Source organism: Lotus japonicus, chromosome 4 (genome assembly GCF_012489685.1).
Source record: "Lotus japonicus ecotype B-129 chromosome 4, LjGifu_v1.2".
Classification (NCBI taxonomy): Eukaryota; Viridiplantae; Streptophyta; class Magnoliopsida; order Fabales; family Fabaceae; genus Lotus; species Lotus japonicus.
The window spans coordinates 55,144,271-55,160,662 of NC_080044.1; the positions used below are offsets into that span (position 1 = coordinate 55,144,271).

A 16,392-nucleotide genomic window follows, 5' to 3' on the forward strand; every position below is an offset into this window, starting at 1 on the left:
TAATTGTAGAATAATAGGAATTTTATGCACATCATTCTTACAATTACCTTCAACAAGGTAAAAGGAAATGAGTTGAGAATCGATTTCATCTGAACTTAAGTTCTTAGTCTTTCGAATTCTCTTACTTTTTCTAGGTTCAGGTTGTATTTCTACAACTTCTTGAGAATCTATATCTCGAGATTCCTCATTAGTGTGCGTTTCATAGTCTTTATTCTTATTTACGAGAACCTGTAACTCGTGCACTTGTTGCAGAATAGGTTTTGTATCTAACATTTTGAAATCGAAATATTTAGATATTAAGAACTTTTTGGTACCTTCTTCCTCAGCCTTGAATTTGAATTCCAATGCTTTCCATATTTCCACTGCAGACTGAGTGTCTGTGTACAGATCATAGAGGCGGTCGGAGAGAGTGTTCAGAATGTGTCCACGGCACAGCAACTCATCCTCTCTGCGCTTCTTTCTTTCGGTCTTAAGTTCTTCAGAATCACCATCTTTTGGTTCAGCAATTGGTGTTAGATCAGGGTCTAACACATAATATATCTTCAGTGCAGTCAGGAGAAAAATCATCTTGTCTTGCCAGCGAGTGAAATTCGTTCCATCGAAGCGATCAAGTTTGACAAGATCCTGGTTCATAACCTTGATACTGGAGACAGAAGCATCGGTAGCCATTTGAAAATACTTTAAGATTGTTAGAAAAATTGAATAGGCTTGATCGTGATGAAATCACTTTCCTTAAAGTATTTCAAGCACTCTCTGAATTTTTTCTTAGAGTTTGGATGCAGGAATACCCAGGATAATCAGCCTTGATTCGAGTTTGCACAAGACTAATGAAAACTCGAAATGCAGCGAAGTGTTTTTTCTGGAAAACAGAGGATATGATTGTGTGTATGAATTCTGAATATGCACTGTATTTATAGGCAAAAAACAGAACAATGTATAAGGTTGCGACCCTTCATATATTGTGTCTGTTACCAACAGATATGTCTGTTCCCAACAGTCGCAAAGTTCAAAATCAAAACGAGAAAAAACAAACGGACGTTACGGCAACCGCGTCGCCGTCACCGCCGATGCGTCGTGCTAAAGTGTCTCAAGTGCCGTGCCGTCTACAAGCCGCCACTAGCGCCTCTACGCCCACGCCCACGCCCACGGTGGCGACACCGGCGAGGGTGGTGTGAATGGAACAAGTGACATAAAAGCTTGGGACCACCAAACCATGCACATGTGGCACTATATCCTCACTTTGTCTCTTTGTTGAATGGTTGACATTTAATGATATATAAATGCTTTGAATAGTTACTCCACTTTCTATGTGGGACTTCATTCAAATCCATTCAATGCAACACATTTGTCATTTTGGAACACTATGTAATTATTACTCCTTGAGTAATTATTACAACAGTAATATATATTTAAACTTGTATGAGATACAACGTAAGAGTTTGAATTTTTACTGAACTCAACGTAAATTCATCTTAGAATCAACATGTTAAATTGCTGTAAAAAAAAATCAACATGTTAAAAGTTAGCATTTTAAATATACTTTAATTAAAGTGTAAATTCTAACCTTTTGATTTATGTTATACTAGTACTTTTACCCGTGCGATGCACGGGGTTATTCATTTTTGTTTTGTGTGTGTATTTTTTTAAAATATATGTGTTTTTTAAAGAAATTTTATGGATTGAAATAAATTATTTTATTTTAGATATTTAAAATCATGAATGTGTATGTTTTTTGTGCTAATGTTTGTTTTTGTTTTCATGAGTTGCTATTTTGTTTTTATCTTTTATTTTTGTAATTGTTTTTATTATATTTGAGTTGCTATTTTTTATATCTATTAAATAGTTTATTACAGGGAGTTGAAGTAATATGTATGTGCTAAAAATAGCCACCGAATATTTTTCTTATAATTGGAATAATTACATCGAGAATAAAACTGAGAGTGTATTGTTGCACATTTCCTATAAAAAGATCTTCTTCATATGATATTATGAAAGACTTATTTGCGAATTACATTTGAAGTACTATAAGAATTATTGTCATCACTATCATAAATGAAGATTTTTAATCTTTTACGGTGCACGACTCTAGAGAATAGTACATATAATTGGTCATGTGAAAACACTTGTTTTTGAAAAATATAACCCCACCTTCTTTAATGATTGGGACCCGTGCACTACATGGATATTCTTTTTAGTTTTTTGTGTGAAAATTTTCAAAACATGTAAAGAAAGTTTAAGAATTTAAAAATAAAATTAATTTTAAAACTACGTAAAAAGTTTTTTTTGCGATGAATGTGTTTGTTTTTATGTTGAAGAAGCGTAATAATTATATTTTTTTGTATTTTTTTCTTTGCTTCCCTAAATGTTGCATTTATTTTATTTGACTTGTGCGTTACACGGTCAAGGATTAATTATAATTTAAATTTTAGAAAAAAATTAAATTATTATAGTTGTCAAGGTGTTGATTTTGATTTCCGAGGTACCAAAAAAAAGGTGTTGATTTCAATAAATGTAAAGAAAATATTTGAAATGTATTATTAAATTTATTTCAATAATTATTAACACATCCTTGTGAAACATATTACTTAAGTTTATATTTTAAACATTATTATTCTTTGGTAAAATTAATGTATGCATTGACACTTATTTTTTAAACTAAACTGGATAATATTTTACTCTAGAGCGTTAAACAGATAGCCCACATTTGCGTTGAATAAGGAATTGCAGCAAGGTACTTCACCATGATAATCCCTCCATATAAAATCAAATCTATTCGGCCTAAAAATATTGGACCGAGCCACCTCCAGTGTTTGTTCTGAAACACCTTCCTACAGCCTCGCTTCCATATAGCCCATATTAATGGATAAATCACTTCCAAAGCATTAGAATATTCCTCCTGCCAGAATCAGCCAAGCCAACAAAAATTGTTAAGAGTGGTTCATCAAGAATTCTTATTCACTACACTGTAATGAATAAGTGGATTCTAATCTCTGCAAATTTGGTGAAGGAAATGAAACATATGCAAACATGGAGAGAAATAGAAGGAAGTACAATAATTCACTTTATAATGTTGTGACTACAATCTCTAAATATGCTACCAATTATCAAATGATTTAGTTGCAAGGATTCTCGAAATTTTAGTTTCAAAATTTTTGTTGTTTGACCTTTTCCAGCAATGAATTAAGAATGTATCGCAATAGCTATACTTTCAAGCGTTTCTATATTGAGCATTACCTGCAGGCCTTCCATTTAGCAGGCTTATGATTTGGACTAACATGAAGAATCCTTTGGACCTCAGGTAGATTGAAGTATATAGTAATAGTGGAGTGCTCCGCTGTGCAAGGATCATACCCAGCACCGAGTCTACCAAATCTCTGTTACATGACATGACAAATCAATAAGGATATGCACTATAAATATCTCAAAATTCAGACACATTGTAGCATGCCGAAAAATTCTTAACATTTGAAATATGTCACAATCTATATTTTTGGGTTTAATTTCGTGATTTTTATGTCCGAATTTAAACCAAAAACTAACGAATGTCTTATGATAAACATAGTCAGACACAAATAGGATATAGAGGAAGTTTGATACAGAACATTGGCTTCAACAGGAAACAACTATAGGCTATTTATAGCATTCACTCACAGTATCATATGTTTTGGAAAATATATATACATATACTGCACCATGAGACATAAGAAAATCATCAACAGTCAGCAATAATGTGCTCCTTAAGACCATAAGAAATTAAATTCAATGTTGTATGGCAAGAAGTGTCCACTCACATGCTTTCTTTTCACTGGCTGACTTGACTGGCTAACATTAGCATGGCAAGCAGGAGTAAAGATGATGTATGGATCTATATTGCCAAGTTCTTTATGAGCAATTTCAGTAATATTTTCACATGAGTGTGATGGGTGCATGAGTGACTAAGAATCACATAGCAGGTTCAAAAGCTTGTATGTTTCATCTGAAATCATACCACTTGACCACATGACATCAAATGCGTTAGTGATGCACATCTATCTCTCTATCATTAGACCATTAAATTCAAGATAAAGCTTAGCTTAATATTTTGGTTAATTTTTTATCATTATTATCCACTTTAAAGTTGTATGTAAATTCCATGTTAAATAGTCCAAGTTCTATAACTGCTACATAATTATTTAATACAATTAAATTGCATAACTGATGAATTCCTCAATCAAATTCTATGGTAGTTTTAAATTTATTCAAGGCACTTTATTCTAATTCTTTAACTGCTATATATTTATTGAAGACAAATTTAATTTGGTAACTGATGTTATTCAAATGTAACGGAATTTGAAGTTGTATTTAAATTTCAAGTTAAAGGATTCAAATTCTATAACTATTATACAATTAGTGAAGACAATTTAATTTGGTAATTGACGTTTATTTATTATCCACTTCCATGTCTCACTCAAATTCCATGGCTGCTAAGCACTAATATGTAACCACTAAATTATATACTAAACCCTCCAACTGAAAAATCATCCAACTAAATAGTCACAACTGGTACTAAACTATGGCTTCTTAGTGTATGTTTAGTTTCAAAATTTGGACATAATCAATCCAAGTAACGTTTCTTATAAGCTAAAACTTAACTGGAAAAGAAAAGGACATAGAAGTCAAACCTCTTGAATGAAGAAACTGCAAACTATCATCGAGATGCTCGATTTTGTCCAGAGACTTCTCCAGATGTATCATCTTAAGCAGGAACTTGGACTGATTGAATTCCTCCACTTTGTCACCCAGCTCCTCAATTTTGGATTGTAGTTCACTTATTTGTCTACACCACCAGGATCCCACCAGTTCACTTATAAGCAAATCAAAATGTGGTCAATGGTTCTACAGACTTGGGAATAAGGGAATAAGAGGCCAGTTGACCAAAGAGTTTTGTACTCAAGGAAACTGGAAAGAGATGAGGAAAATAATTGAAATTTAAAGAGATAGAGAGAAAAGAAAAGTTGAAGAGTCAATAACAGAATCATCAGCAGCACACAAAAATTTGAAATTTAAAGTGGTAAAGAGATAGACATGTAGGCTTCACTTTCAGAATCACAGTAAATGCTATATAACTTCAGCACATGATAAAGAGCTAAAAAACTGCTCACTAACTATTTTGATGTAGCAAGTCATCCTTCCTAAATAAAAAGAAAATGGGTTTTAACATCAAAAGGGAGAGGAAAAAATTAAGATTGAAAATGGCAGTGCACCTAGCCATTTTTATGACCCTGTACAGATTAAATGATCAAGTCATTTCGGACATATTTTCACTTAAAACTGAATAGTAATGCTAATTATTTTTTTAACAAATTAACCACTATGACATTATTTCAATATGAACTTGATCACATGGATATAAAGAATTTGTGGAAACACTTCAACATTGTCTTTCTTACGCAAAACACAAATTTAACACCTATTACTTTTCAGTGCTCTAAATATCTAACATAAATCAGCCAGTTTTCAGCATTCCTTGGGTAACTAAAAGGGCCTTTCTCATGCCAGTCTACAGTGGAAGGACTATTCCCTTTTGTAGTTAGCTTTTCCCCTAAATAATATAACTTCAGTCACATTGCCAGCTTTACATTCAATCTGTGTGATCTTCCTTCTATTGTATACACGAAACTAAAGAATGCAAGCATTCCCTCAGTAGGCAAAATTTTGAGACAAAAATATCACCTGAAAATCTGGATCCGGCATTTGGAGCTCATTACTTTTCAATTTGGCCAGCATCAATTCATCACTGCAGAGTGAAAGAACCATAAGCCCAAAGCCGCTAATTATTAGAAATAACAATACATGAAACTACTTTTTTTATAGACACACTCAACAAATCGTGTAAGAAAGCCAATAAACCTGCACATAAAAATCATGTAGTAATGGTAGAAATTGAAGCAATAAAATTGGGGAAACAAAAAGAAGCACCTATAATTCTTTTTATTTGCCAAGTAGAAAAGGGATGCAGATCAGTTAAAAGATAGAAAATAAAGTTTTCACGAGGGAAAGAGATACTCAAAAAGTTCAAAATGAAGGCTGAACTAAATTATGGATTATCAAGAAGTACAGCATGTTTGTAACCAAATCGAAGATTTGAAACTGCAAAAAAATGAAGAAAAAAGTACTCCTTTAAAGGGAAAGCAAATAGAAAAGTGGTGCAAGTGCTTACCTTTGGAACATAATAGAACATGACCGGTGAGATTCCGAGAAAAGGGAAGAAGATGCCGCAGTGTGAAGACAGAAGGTAGCCTGCGGAATCAGTTCAAATGACCAAAAAATAAATAAATAAATTGAAATGAGTTTGGGATGAAGAACATGTCAAATCTTACTATAACCACATGAAGAAGGATCAGATCAGCATTAATTGGAGAAGAGGGATGGCAAAGGTTTTGTAGCTTACCACAAAGTTCCTCAAATTCAGTCTCTCAGAAGCAGAACTTTAATTTCCACCCTAGGGCTGCGAAACGACGCTGGATGTAAAACGGAAAGGAAGAACAAACATTAGATAGATGAAGTGGCTCCAAGATAAAAACACACACGTTCGAGATTTGAGTCGATGAAAAAAGGTGACGTCACTGATGTGCAGCATAGAGAGAATGAAAAAAACGCAGAGAAATAATATTACGAATGCTTATATAAAATCTATTAAATTGCCCTCCAAGCTGCCAAAATATGTATACAATTTGCCTCTCATTCTACACCAATTATTTAGGTGGAGCACAACAGCAAGAATGATTGACAGTGAGAGAAAAAATAGCCAAATATAAAAGCTAAATTATAACACAACTAACAGGACATTATGGCATATAAAGTATGAACATGGCAGACAAAAAATAAGAACTAATCAGGGAGAAGGAAGTATTGTAGTCAAAATTCAACACAGATGTCACATGTAGATGAGCTTCCACTGCTAAACACTCATTTTAAAATGTTATAAAACTATGAGATATGATGATAACTCAGCCACTAAAGACCAATTCTAAGCTAAATAGTTCACTAAAAGTAATGGGTGTGGATAATCGAATGAAGAAAGATGCTGACACCAAATTACAGTTCTTTTTTATTGAACTTTGAAATCAATTCAAGCAAGTAACCACTGTCTGTAGAGTAACTCACCTCGCCTGCCTTCACTACTTAAGTTCCGAGGTGTATTCTGCGATTCTCTCCAATGTGTCATTGCTTCATCAGGCTAAGAAGCACGTAAAACCTGAAAAAATGGAGAACTAAGAAATGACAAAACACCCAAACCATAAGAAAGCTGGGGAAAAAGCAAGGACCACTAACACTACCTTGCTCCCATGTAAAAAGTAAGGCAAAGACATCCATGCAGCCAGAACTGAATATACATGGAAAATGGTAAAAGTAATCAGACTGGGAAAGCAATACCACATGATATCTCTCCCTTCCTAGTGGGCATCAAAATAGTTATCTCAAGGAATCATGGTCGTTCTGCTAACTATATGCTCATAGTAAAGTAACATCAAATAAGAGTTAAAGTAACATCAAAGAAGAGTTTCCAATTACAACAACAATAGATCAAATGGTAGGCTAATGCCAGCAAAATCAAGTATTTCATTTGTGTTTCAAATGGGAGGCCTGCATCACTCAAAGTAGAAGAGAAGCTACAAACCCTGTCAGACTGGTCAAAAAGAAGTAGTACACTACCTCACCTCTAAAATCAACCGAATATTCAAAAGCAAGGGAGATGGAAAACCACCACAACTACGTTATTTATATATCAATGGCAGTAACAAATTGAAATGACATGAGGAAAAATGGGAAAATTACCTGTCAAATCATGAGCATGAACAAAAATTGATTAGATTTTGAAACCCCATAGAGAAGAACTGAAACACAAAATAATCCTATGAAAATCCAGATAAAACAGGTTCAATCAAAGTCAGTTACCTGAAGATCGCCCTCGAGCTCATCAAGCCTCATTGATTCATCATAGGCACACTGCCTCACAAATAAAACGACGGAGAAATCATCACATTAGAGGAGCTGAGATTCAGCTTGCTGCAATGAAACTTGATTCAGAAACACATCCTCGCAAGCATTAGCTTCAGCTTCGTAGCAATGTAAGATGAACACAACATTGAACCGAAAAGGTTCCATTCCTGCAACAACATGAGCATTGGTTCTTCCTCATTCACAATTCGTGACTGATTCGGTGCACGAATTTTGGTCCCATCTTTCCTCTAGGTTACAGGGACGGGACTGTTCATGTAATGCTCCAGATCCATCACACCTGCTCCGTACCTCTCCTTGTTGAGCCCCTCGTGCACGAATTGATCCGTGAACGGAAAATATTCAAACACTGATTAATGGGAGAGGCAATGGGGCTTCAGGGATGCCACCATCTTCTCGGCCTCGAGCTCCACCCAGTTCCTCTCACGATTTTCCCTCTGCTCCGGTCACCATTTTCGATCTCTCTCTCTCTCCCTCGCGATCTCGCCCTCTCCTCTCCCACGATTTTTCTCGGTCTCGCTAGAGCTCACTTCGTTGGGGTTTTCACTTTTCAATATCATTGCTCTGATACGCAGAGGGGGAAAGCGAAAATGGTGGGTTTACAATATCAATGAGCGTGACTCTTGGAGAACGAAAACGGAAGAACGCCATAAAAAGGGTGGAAAAAAGAAAACTGAAAAGGGAGCTGTGAAATGGAAAACCAAACGTGCTAGGAGTTTTGAACTGAAAAAGAAAAATAAATCCTATGGCTGAGATTGAACGCTACGGATGGCCAAGATTTGATCTCCAACTAATTATATTGAGATTTACTAAATTGTCCATGGAGAAATCTTAATTTATGTTCAATGATCTACTGAATTACATTTTTACCCTTAAGGCTGCAAAACTTTGCTTTTATATATATTATAGATAGATAGATAGATAGATAGATAGATATAGATTATAGATAGATAGATATAGAAGATATATGAAATCACGTTTACATTGATTTTAACACCAAAACACACATGCACATAGTAACTTTTTATTTATCATTAGTGTTTATGGAAAAATGATTTATTGGTATTCACTTAATTTTCTTGTTGAAAAAAATTATATTCACTTGAGCCATATTTTTTATCTTTAAAAAGATTACTCTACCTATTGAATGAATAGACCTTAGTAACACAACAAAAAAATTAAATCCAATCTATAATTATAAACATGTTTAAAAATTATTTTTCAATTAATTTTAAAATCAATTATTTATCGAGATTAAAAAACTTATCTGAATAACTTTCAAGGACTATAAAATTAATTTTTAAGAATAATAAGTTAATATAGACAATATTATATGATAGTTTACTTTACCTTCTAAATTTATGGAAAACAAGTCAAATATATTAATAATAATATTTATAGTTAGACAAATAAATAGTGTGAACATCTTATCTTATTTTTCTCTGTAGTTTCCCCTTTTAACATATATCACAACATCTCATCTATTACTCATCTCTATATTATTTCTTTCTCACATTAGATATCGGTTGAATATCCCTATTATGCATGATCTACCAATCATTTTCGAATATATAACTAGTTGAATAGGAATTTTAAATTGCCTCAAGAAATGTGTGAGTTTTTTAATATAATTTTGGATGAATGAATAGTAACATTGGTCACGGTCAGAGGAGGCCAAACGTATCTCATGGGGTCCCGGGAAGAGAATGCCGGATTTTGACTTGGCAGGCAATACATGACCTAGACACTGTTTTTGAAGTTGAACGTCTCTAGATCACAAAAACAAAAAAGTTGAACAACTTTTTTCTCCTTCAACGATTATTCATAGTTCTTTTTGGTGAGGCTTATCATAGGGGCATCTAATATGTACCAAAATTATTTTGTGATATCTTACATAAAAGTGGGATAAATAGATACCTATATTTTTATTTTTTAAAAATATAAAAAATACTTTCTTTCTATTTTTTGAAAAATAACTAACGTTTCTGTCAATTTTATCCACCACCACCATATCTCTCCCCAATAAACCACTCTTTCCGCCAAAATCATCACCACCACTACCAAATTCTGAACTGTAGCCACAAACCAAAAGCAACCCAAATCCACCCAACAACCTCCCGGTAACAGCCACCACATCACAACCTTCTTCCATAAACAGAAGTTTAATCACAACCTTTAATTTCTAGAAATATCAAAGGTCATTATTTGGTGTAAGTTTTTTAACTTATGGAGTTAATGGATCTCTCCTCAAGTAAAAATACTCACAAGTGTTCATTTTATAACGTTGTTGGTTTAGATTGGTTAAATTTTAAAATAAAAATTTGTTTGATCCAATCCATTTAGTTTACAACAAGGATTATGAAAGGACATCACCAAGTCCTCAAAACCGAAAGTAGACGAGATGATAATGAGAACCGCTTTCTATGGAAGACAAGATTAGATGATTCTTCTCTTACCGATAAGTAAGATGTCTCAAAAAATAAGTCGAAAAGTTTCAACTAGTTGAAGGAGATGTTCAACCATTTATGCATTTAATTGTAGGGGATTTTGTTAGAGGAAGTATCTCATCTAAGTATTGAAAGAAGCATTTGAATGATATTTTAAAAATTGTCTGAAGCCCATGGAGGATGCTAAAGCCTTACAGGCGGATGGACGAGTCTATTGTTACTTTTTGTGATAAGGATTATAAAGTAGTCTTAATTGACCATAATGACCCAATCATCATCTCAATCATTAACCTAAAAGTCGACTTGAGCATCAGATTGCATTTTACAAGTACATTCCCGTTATATTCTACCAACCTCCACAATGGACATTAATTTAAGGTTAGGATTGTAGCATCCCTATGTTTGATACAATCTTTACAAAATTTATTTCCAGGTATGATGAGTTACCAAGCATGTTGAACTTAAAACAACCTCCCCTTAGGGTTTTGGTAGTTTTTTTTTTCACAAATAAGGCCCATTTTGTGTCAACAACAAATAAGGCCTTCAACTTTTTATTCAGTGCTCTAGACCATGTGGAAAACCCACTTCTTGAACGGGCTGTTTAGATCAAATTGATCATTATGACAAAAGTACACTTATTTTTTTTTGTCAAGAAACATAAAAAATAGGAGTTCGATATTAAATGATTTTAAAAAATATTTTCCTCTTGTAAAAAAATGTTTTAAAAAAAATCCTCAAATTAAAACTAAATCAAATAAAACATTTTAACAATTTGTGCTCATTTTTCATTCAGTTGCAACATTTAATCACTGAGTTTCCAGCTCCGGTGAAGAAAGACAGAAATATGGAAGAAGAAAAAGCAGCAGCATACTACGACGAGCTGACCCGAAAAGGCGAAGGAGCTGCCCGCTTCAAGCAAGGCCTCGGCTTCTCCTCCTCCGCCGCCGCCGACGTTCCCAAACCCGGCTCAGCCCTCCCTTCCTCCTCCTCCTTCCTCTCCCAGTTCGTCAAAGCCTCCTCCACCTCTAGCCCTCCCAACCCTCCCGAGCCCGACAAGAAAGCCCAGCTCCAATCCATTCAGAACAAGCTCAACATAAAATCCAGCTCCGAATCTAGGGTTTCTTCTTCGAGTAATAGCGACAGAACTAGAAGACGAAGTAGGAGCAGAAGCAGAAGCAGAAGCAGAGAGAGGTATAGGAATAGGGGTAAAGACTCGAGGTCGAGGAGGCGTAGCAGGAGTAGGAGTAGAGACAGATCACACAGGCATAGTGATCGTGACAGAAGCAGAAGCGATTCGGATGGGGAAAGGGACAGGGATAGGAGGCGTAGGGACAGAGAGAGAGGGAGACGGCGGAGTAGAAGCGTTTCGCCTCGCAGACAGCGTAGGTCGGAGAAGAATGGTCGTGAGGATAGAGGGAAAGGGAGGGAAATGGCCAAGGAGAACACTGCTGGTGTTGTTGATTATGCGAAGCTGATTCGAGGTTATGACAATATGGTAATTGCCTTATTCTTTTTGTTGAAATTGAATGGTGTATGATGTATCTTAACATTAATAGGACTAGTAGTTGGTGCATGATTGCATGATCACAAGAATAATAATCTGAAATAGAATGAATTCTGCTAAGGTGCATTCTATAGCGAGTTATTGCATTGATGAATGCTGGACTTAGTAGTATGCATGATACTTTGTAGTTCAATTTGAATGTTTATGCCATGCTAAGCTACTTAATTATCTGAACCATGTGAGTAATGGGCTTACTCTTTGTATAATGTTGTTAAAGTAGTGTCTTGAAACCCCATTATGCTATTGTATAAAAAAAGAGGGGGGGGGGGGGTTCAGCCTGTGAATTGTGTAGGATTTCTCACTTTGAGATGTTACTCTTAATTTTCAAGTGTCGTGAGTCATGGTCTTTGCTATTATCAACAGTCGGCAGCAGAAAGAGTTAAAGCCAAGATGAAGCTTCAGCTTTCTGAAACTGGTACGTCATCAGAGCTTTAGGGCGGTTCTTGTCACCCTATTCCTACCTCTGCACTGTATTTTCTTGTCATAAATAACTTTATTAGCTTGATGTAATTCTGAAAAATCTTTTCTTTGATGAATGAGTTTTAGAATGTATTTCAAGAGCTTTACGTGTGACTCTACATTGAAAACTTAATTTGTGGCTTGAACTGTCTCCTCGTGTGGTCTTGTTGCAGTATGCTCATTTGGCATCAGAAACCATAATAGGATGCTACTATCTAGTGATATTTGCTAGGGACTGTGAACAGTTATTAATTTTTAGTTATTTTGTACTTGGAATATGGATGGAAATAGTTGTTTCTTAGCTTGACAAATGAGATAGTTTATCCATTTTGTATTTATTTCTTGTCGGATGCTTTTAAATGCAGCTGCAAAGGATTCTGAAAAAGGTGCAGGCTGGGAGCGATTTGAATTCAACAAGGATGCCCCTCTCGACGATGAGGAAATTGAAGGTCAGTCTTGTTTGACAATATTTTTGAGTCCTAATTACGAGTGCTCTCTGGTTAAGGAATCAAGTTCAAGAAATTGAAATTATTTATTAAAAAGTGCAACGTCTAATGCATTGATAACAAAATACTGCACTCTACACTTTCTGATGAAAACTTACCAATTTTCAGTCTTTAAGCAGTGCCCTTAGAATACTTTTTAGCATTATTCTATTCTATTCTAAATAAATTTATCAGATTCCCCCCCCCCCCCCCTGGTTTACTTATTATTTATTCAATTCATTCCTCCTTTGTACCTTTTTAAGCAGTAAATTAGATTTGTTCAGTAGCTGGTTGTTCTCCATTCTTGGTACTAGTCATTAAAACTTTCTTACATCTCTTTCACATTTGTCATTTTGATGTCGACTTTTTCTTGCTCTCCTTGTGGTTTTCCTGGTAGTGTAATTGACGCAGTTTTCATATCACTGCAAATGTTTTGTGCATTTTGTTGAGTGGAAATTAGAGTGATGTTTTTCTCAATATTAAGTGATGTAATTACATGGTTGTCAATGGCAACATTAAAGATGATACCTGTAAAAAAGGGACCATTCATGTACACCTAATATTTGACTGTTCGATTATATTAAAAAAGCTTGAACTGTTATGAACTTATGACATGAGATGGGAGACCTATATAAGAGGTAATATGGAGTCGTGTAAATCACATTGAGCTTCTTAGACGGGTAACTTTTTAGCAGATTAGTTGTTTTTAATTTTGGGTAAGTAACTGGTACCACCTTAAAGCCATAAGAAGTGTATCAGTACTCCAGCATTTTTCGGATGCGTTGCTGGACCCGATATTTCATGAAGAAGGTTGTAAGCTACCTAATAAAATAATAAATGATGGTACTCTAAAAGGAAAAGAACAAGTTCACTTGAACATAACATGCAACAATTTTTCAGTTTTGATGGCTGGGAAGGTGAGATGGTTTGTGTACATGCCAGTGCTCATCATGCAGTTAAATTAAGTTAAGGCTTGGAATTGTTTCTTGAAATGGGAGAATTGGGTGATAAGGGTGGTTCAAGTAACCAATAACCACATATGAAGTTGTCGAGGTGATGTCACTGGTTGGCTTGGGAGAGCTTGATGGTGGCCATGAGAGAGTTTGATGCTTGATGAAAGGGGGTCCAGGCAGACGGAGATGAAGAGTTTTAGGGCACAAAGTTGTAGACTGAGAAGCTATGCAAAGAAAGCAATCCTCAAGTGGTGCAGAAGTTTCTAAGAATAATTTGAGCCTACAATATATAAACGTACTTTATGTAACCACAAAGTAAGGGTCGTCTTACTTTATCTAAACTTAAGTTTTTTCGAGTACGAACTTCATTTTAGTCAACTGAAAAAACCGTTAAAGACAATGAAAAAGGATAAGTTAACTGAAACTGAACTTCTTTATAAAGGAAACATAAATTAAGGGACTAATCATGGGACCTTTTCATTAGGGGCCATGGCAAATGGCACTTGTTGTCAATGAGTCAATCATTATTCCTGTAAATAATTTGTTTCCCAATTGTGTGTTTATTAGTTGTTTATGCTTTTGCATCTGAGTGATGGTCTTTCCGGCTATATTTGCTTGTAATTGATGATGAGTAATGAGATTTTGGATTGATCTAAATAGAACTGAGTGTATTTTCCCACCTATCTGTAGTTGCTGAAGATGATGGGTCCTTAGTCAAACACATTGGCCAGAGTTTCCGGTTTTCTGCAGTTGAGGTATGTTCCTCATCTTTTATGTGCAAAGGGTCAGTTTAGTTCCTTGTTGAGTTGTATGCCCCAATACATGTTTGGAAGACTATAATGGAATTCATATTGTTATGTAGGCAAAAAGGGAGGAACGAATTCAAGCTGCTCATGAAGAAGCTATGTTCGGTGCTTCAGCTCTTCCGCCTCCCATCAATACAGACAGCGAGCCTGAAAGGGAAGACGAGGAGGCTGATAAAAAAGAACTGGTTACAAGCCTCTTAAGTGAAACAGTAAGTGATCTCTTTGCCAAGACGCAAGTGGATAAGCATAAAAAGTAATTCAAGTAACCCTTATAATTGGTTTCAGGTGCTGGCCAAACAAAAAGGATCTTGGCGTGATCGGGTTCGTCAAGCATAGAATTTCCACCCTGAAGTTGATGCTGTTGATAGAGAGAAACCAGTCAATTGTCTCATGGAATTGGAGCATAAGCTTTCAATCTTGCAGCTGGAATTACTGTGCCATTTGCTTGGTTTCAAACTTTCTATATGGTCTGAGTGGGTTTTAACATGGTATACAACTTGTATCTGGTTCCAATGCAACTGCTGTTCTTTTTTTTGATTATATATGACGAGTGACGCAGGCTATGGTGCTAGCATGCTAATGCTTAACCGGTAATCATTTCAAAAGGGGAAGCCGGATATATAAACACCGTTTGTCTTGTATAATGTCAGCTTCTGAGTTAAAATTAGAAGGAAAGCTTGCAGGTAGCAAAATGTTCTATACATGTGTACAAACGCATTGCCTCAAATCTCTACCTTTTTTATTGCATTGAGTTAACCAGTCCCAATTTTGACCATTCTTTATTGCATTTAAGTCAACCAGTCTCATTTTTTGTGCCACCTTATATCTGCGTGAAATTGGTACGGAGAAGTATCCTGGTCAATATGTGGAAGCATTTATTTATACTGTCATTTCATACTTTGCGTATGTTGTTTGATTTTGATGAAATTGATTTTGAAAGAATTTATATTTTATAACCAATATTAAGAGAACTGAGATCAAAAATCTGCTTTTTATGAAGTAAAAGCATTTCAAATGATAGAAATATCTAGCGTTGATTTTGTATGAAGTAAAGTTTGACAAGGATTTTTTTATAATTGACATGAATTACCAGATAACTTGCATTGATTTGAAATATAATATTTTCTTCGTACCCATTTATAAGTCACATTTACATAATTCTCTAAAATTAAGAAAAACAGTTTTTTTTGAAATGGAAAAGAAAAATAGTTATTAGTAATAAATTTGTTAAAAGTTTTATTAGTTTTCCTATATTACTCATGAATTTCTCTTTCGAAATTAATTTTTTTTAAATCATACTATCCCTTTCATATTATATATGAGGGTGTTGGAAAAAAATATTAAATGCTTCATTGGTACTATAAAGTAACTTATATTTTGGGACAAAAAGTACACTTAAAAACGACTTATATATGAAGACGGAGGGAGTAGAACTACATGCTCTAGTGGATATGTACGACTTTGTAATTGTGAAGATTATGTGTGCAATAAAGTGCGCTTTAGATTTTAGTCACGAGTTTGAATTATATGACAAATTGTAAATGTTCCTGCACTCGATAACACATAAAGCCTTTACAGGTTGTCGACCGATACTCATAGCTCAGCCAAGAGGCGGTACGTATTCCTTCCAACATGCATTCAATTGGTGATAATATAACACTTTTCTGATCTCAGTAA

General features: G+C 34.9%; 2 protein-coding genes across 2 annotated transcripts; one reads left to right on the plus strand and one right to left on the minus strand.

Annotated features, from left to right (window-relative positions):
- Positions 1-2,702: 2,702 nt before the first annotated feature.
- On the minus strand, positions 2,703-3,980 carry LOC130710433 (serine carboxypeptidase-like 29). The gene is made up of 3 exons (XM_057559710.1): positions 3,792-3,980; positions 3,235-3,374; positions 2,703-2,896 (listed from the first exon to the last, which is right to left on the minus strand). Exons 1-3 carry the CDS (start codon positions 3,927-3,929, stop codon positions 2,869-2,871), a joined length of 306 nt encoding a protein of 101 aa, XP_057415693.1. The 5' UTR covers positions 3,930-3,980; the 3' UTR covers positions 2,703-2,868.
- A 7,243-nt stretch (positions 3,981-11,223) lies between these two features.
- On the plus strand, positions 11,224-15,490 carry LOC130714694 (uncharacterized). Its single transcript, XM_057564618.1, has 6 exons — positions 11,224-11,943; positions 12,376-12,427; positions 12,837-12,920; positions 14,600-14,664; positions 14,772-14,924; positions 15,001-15,490. Exons 1-6 carry the CDS (start codon positions 11,293-11,295, stop codon positions 15,049-15,051), a joined length of 1,056 nt encoding a protein of 351 aa, XP_057420601.1. The 5' UTR covers positions 11,224-11,292; the 3' UTR covers positions 15,052-15,490.
- Positions 15,491-16,392: the final 902 nt, after the last annotated feature.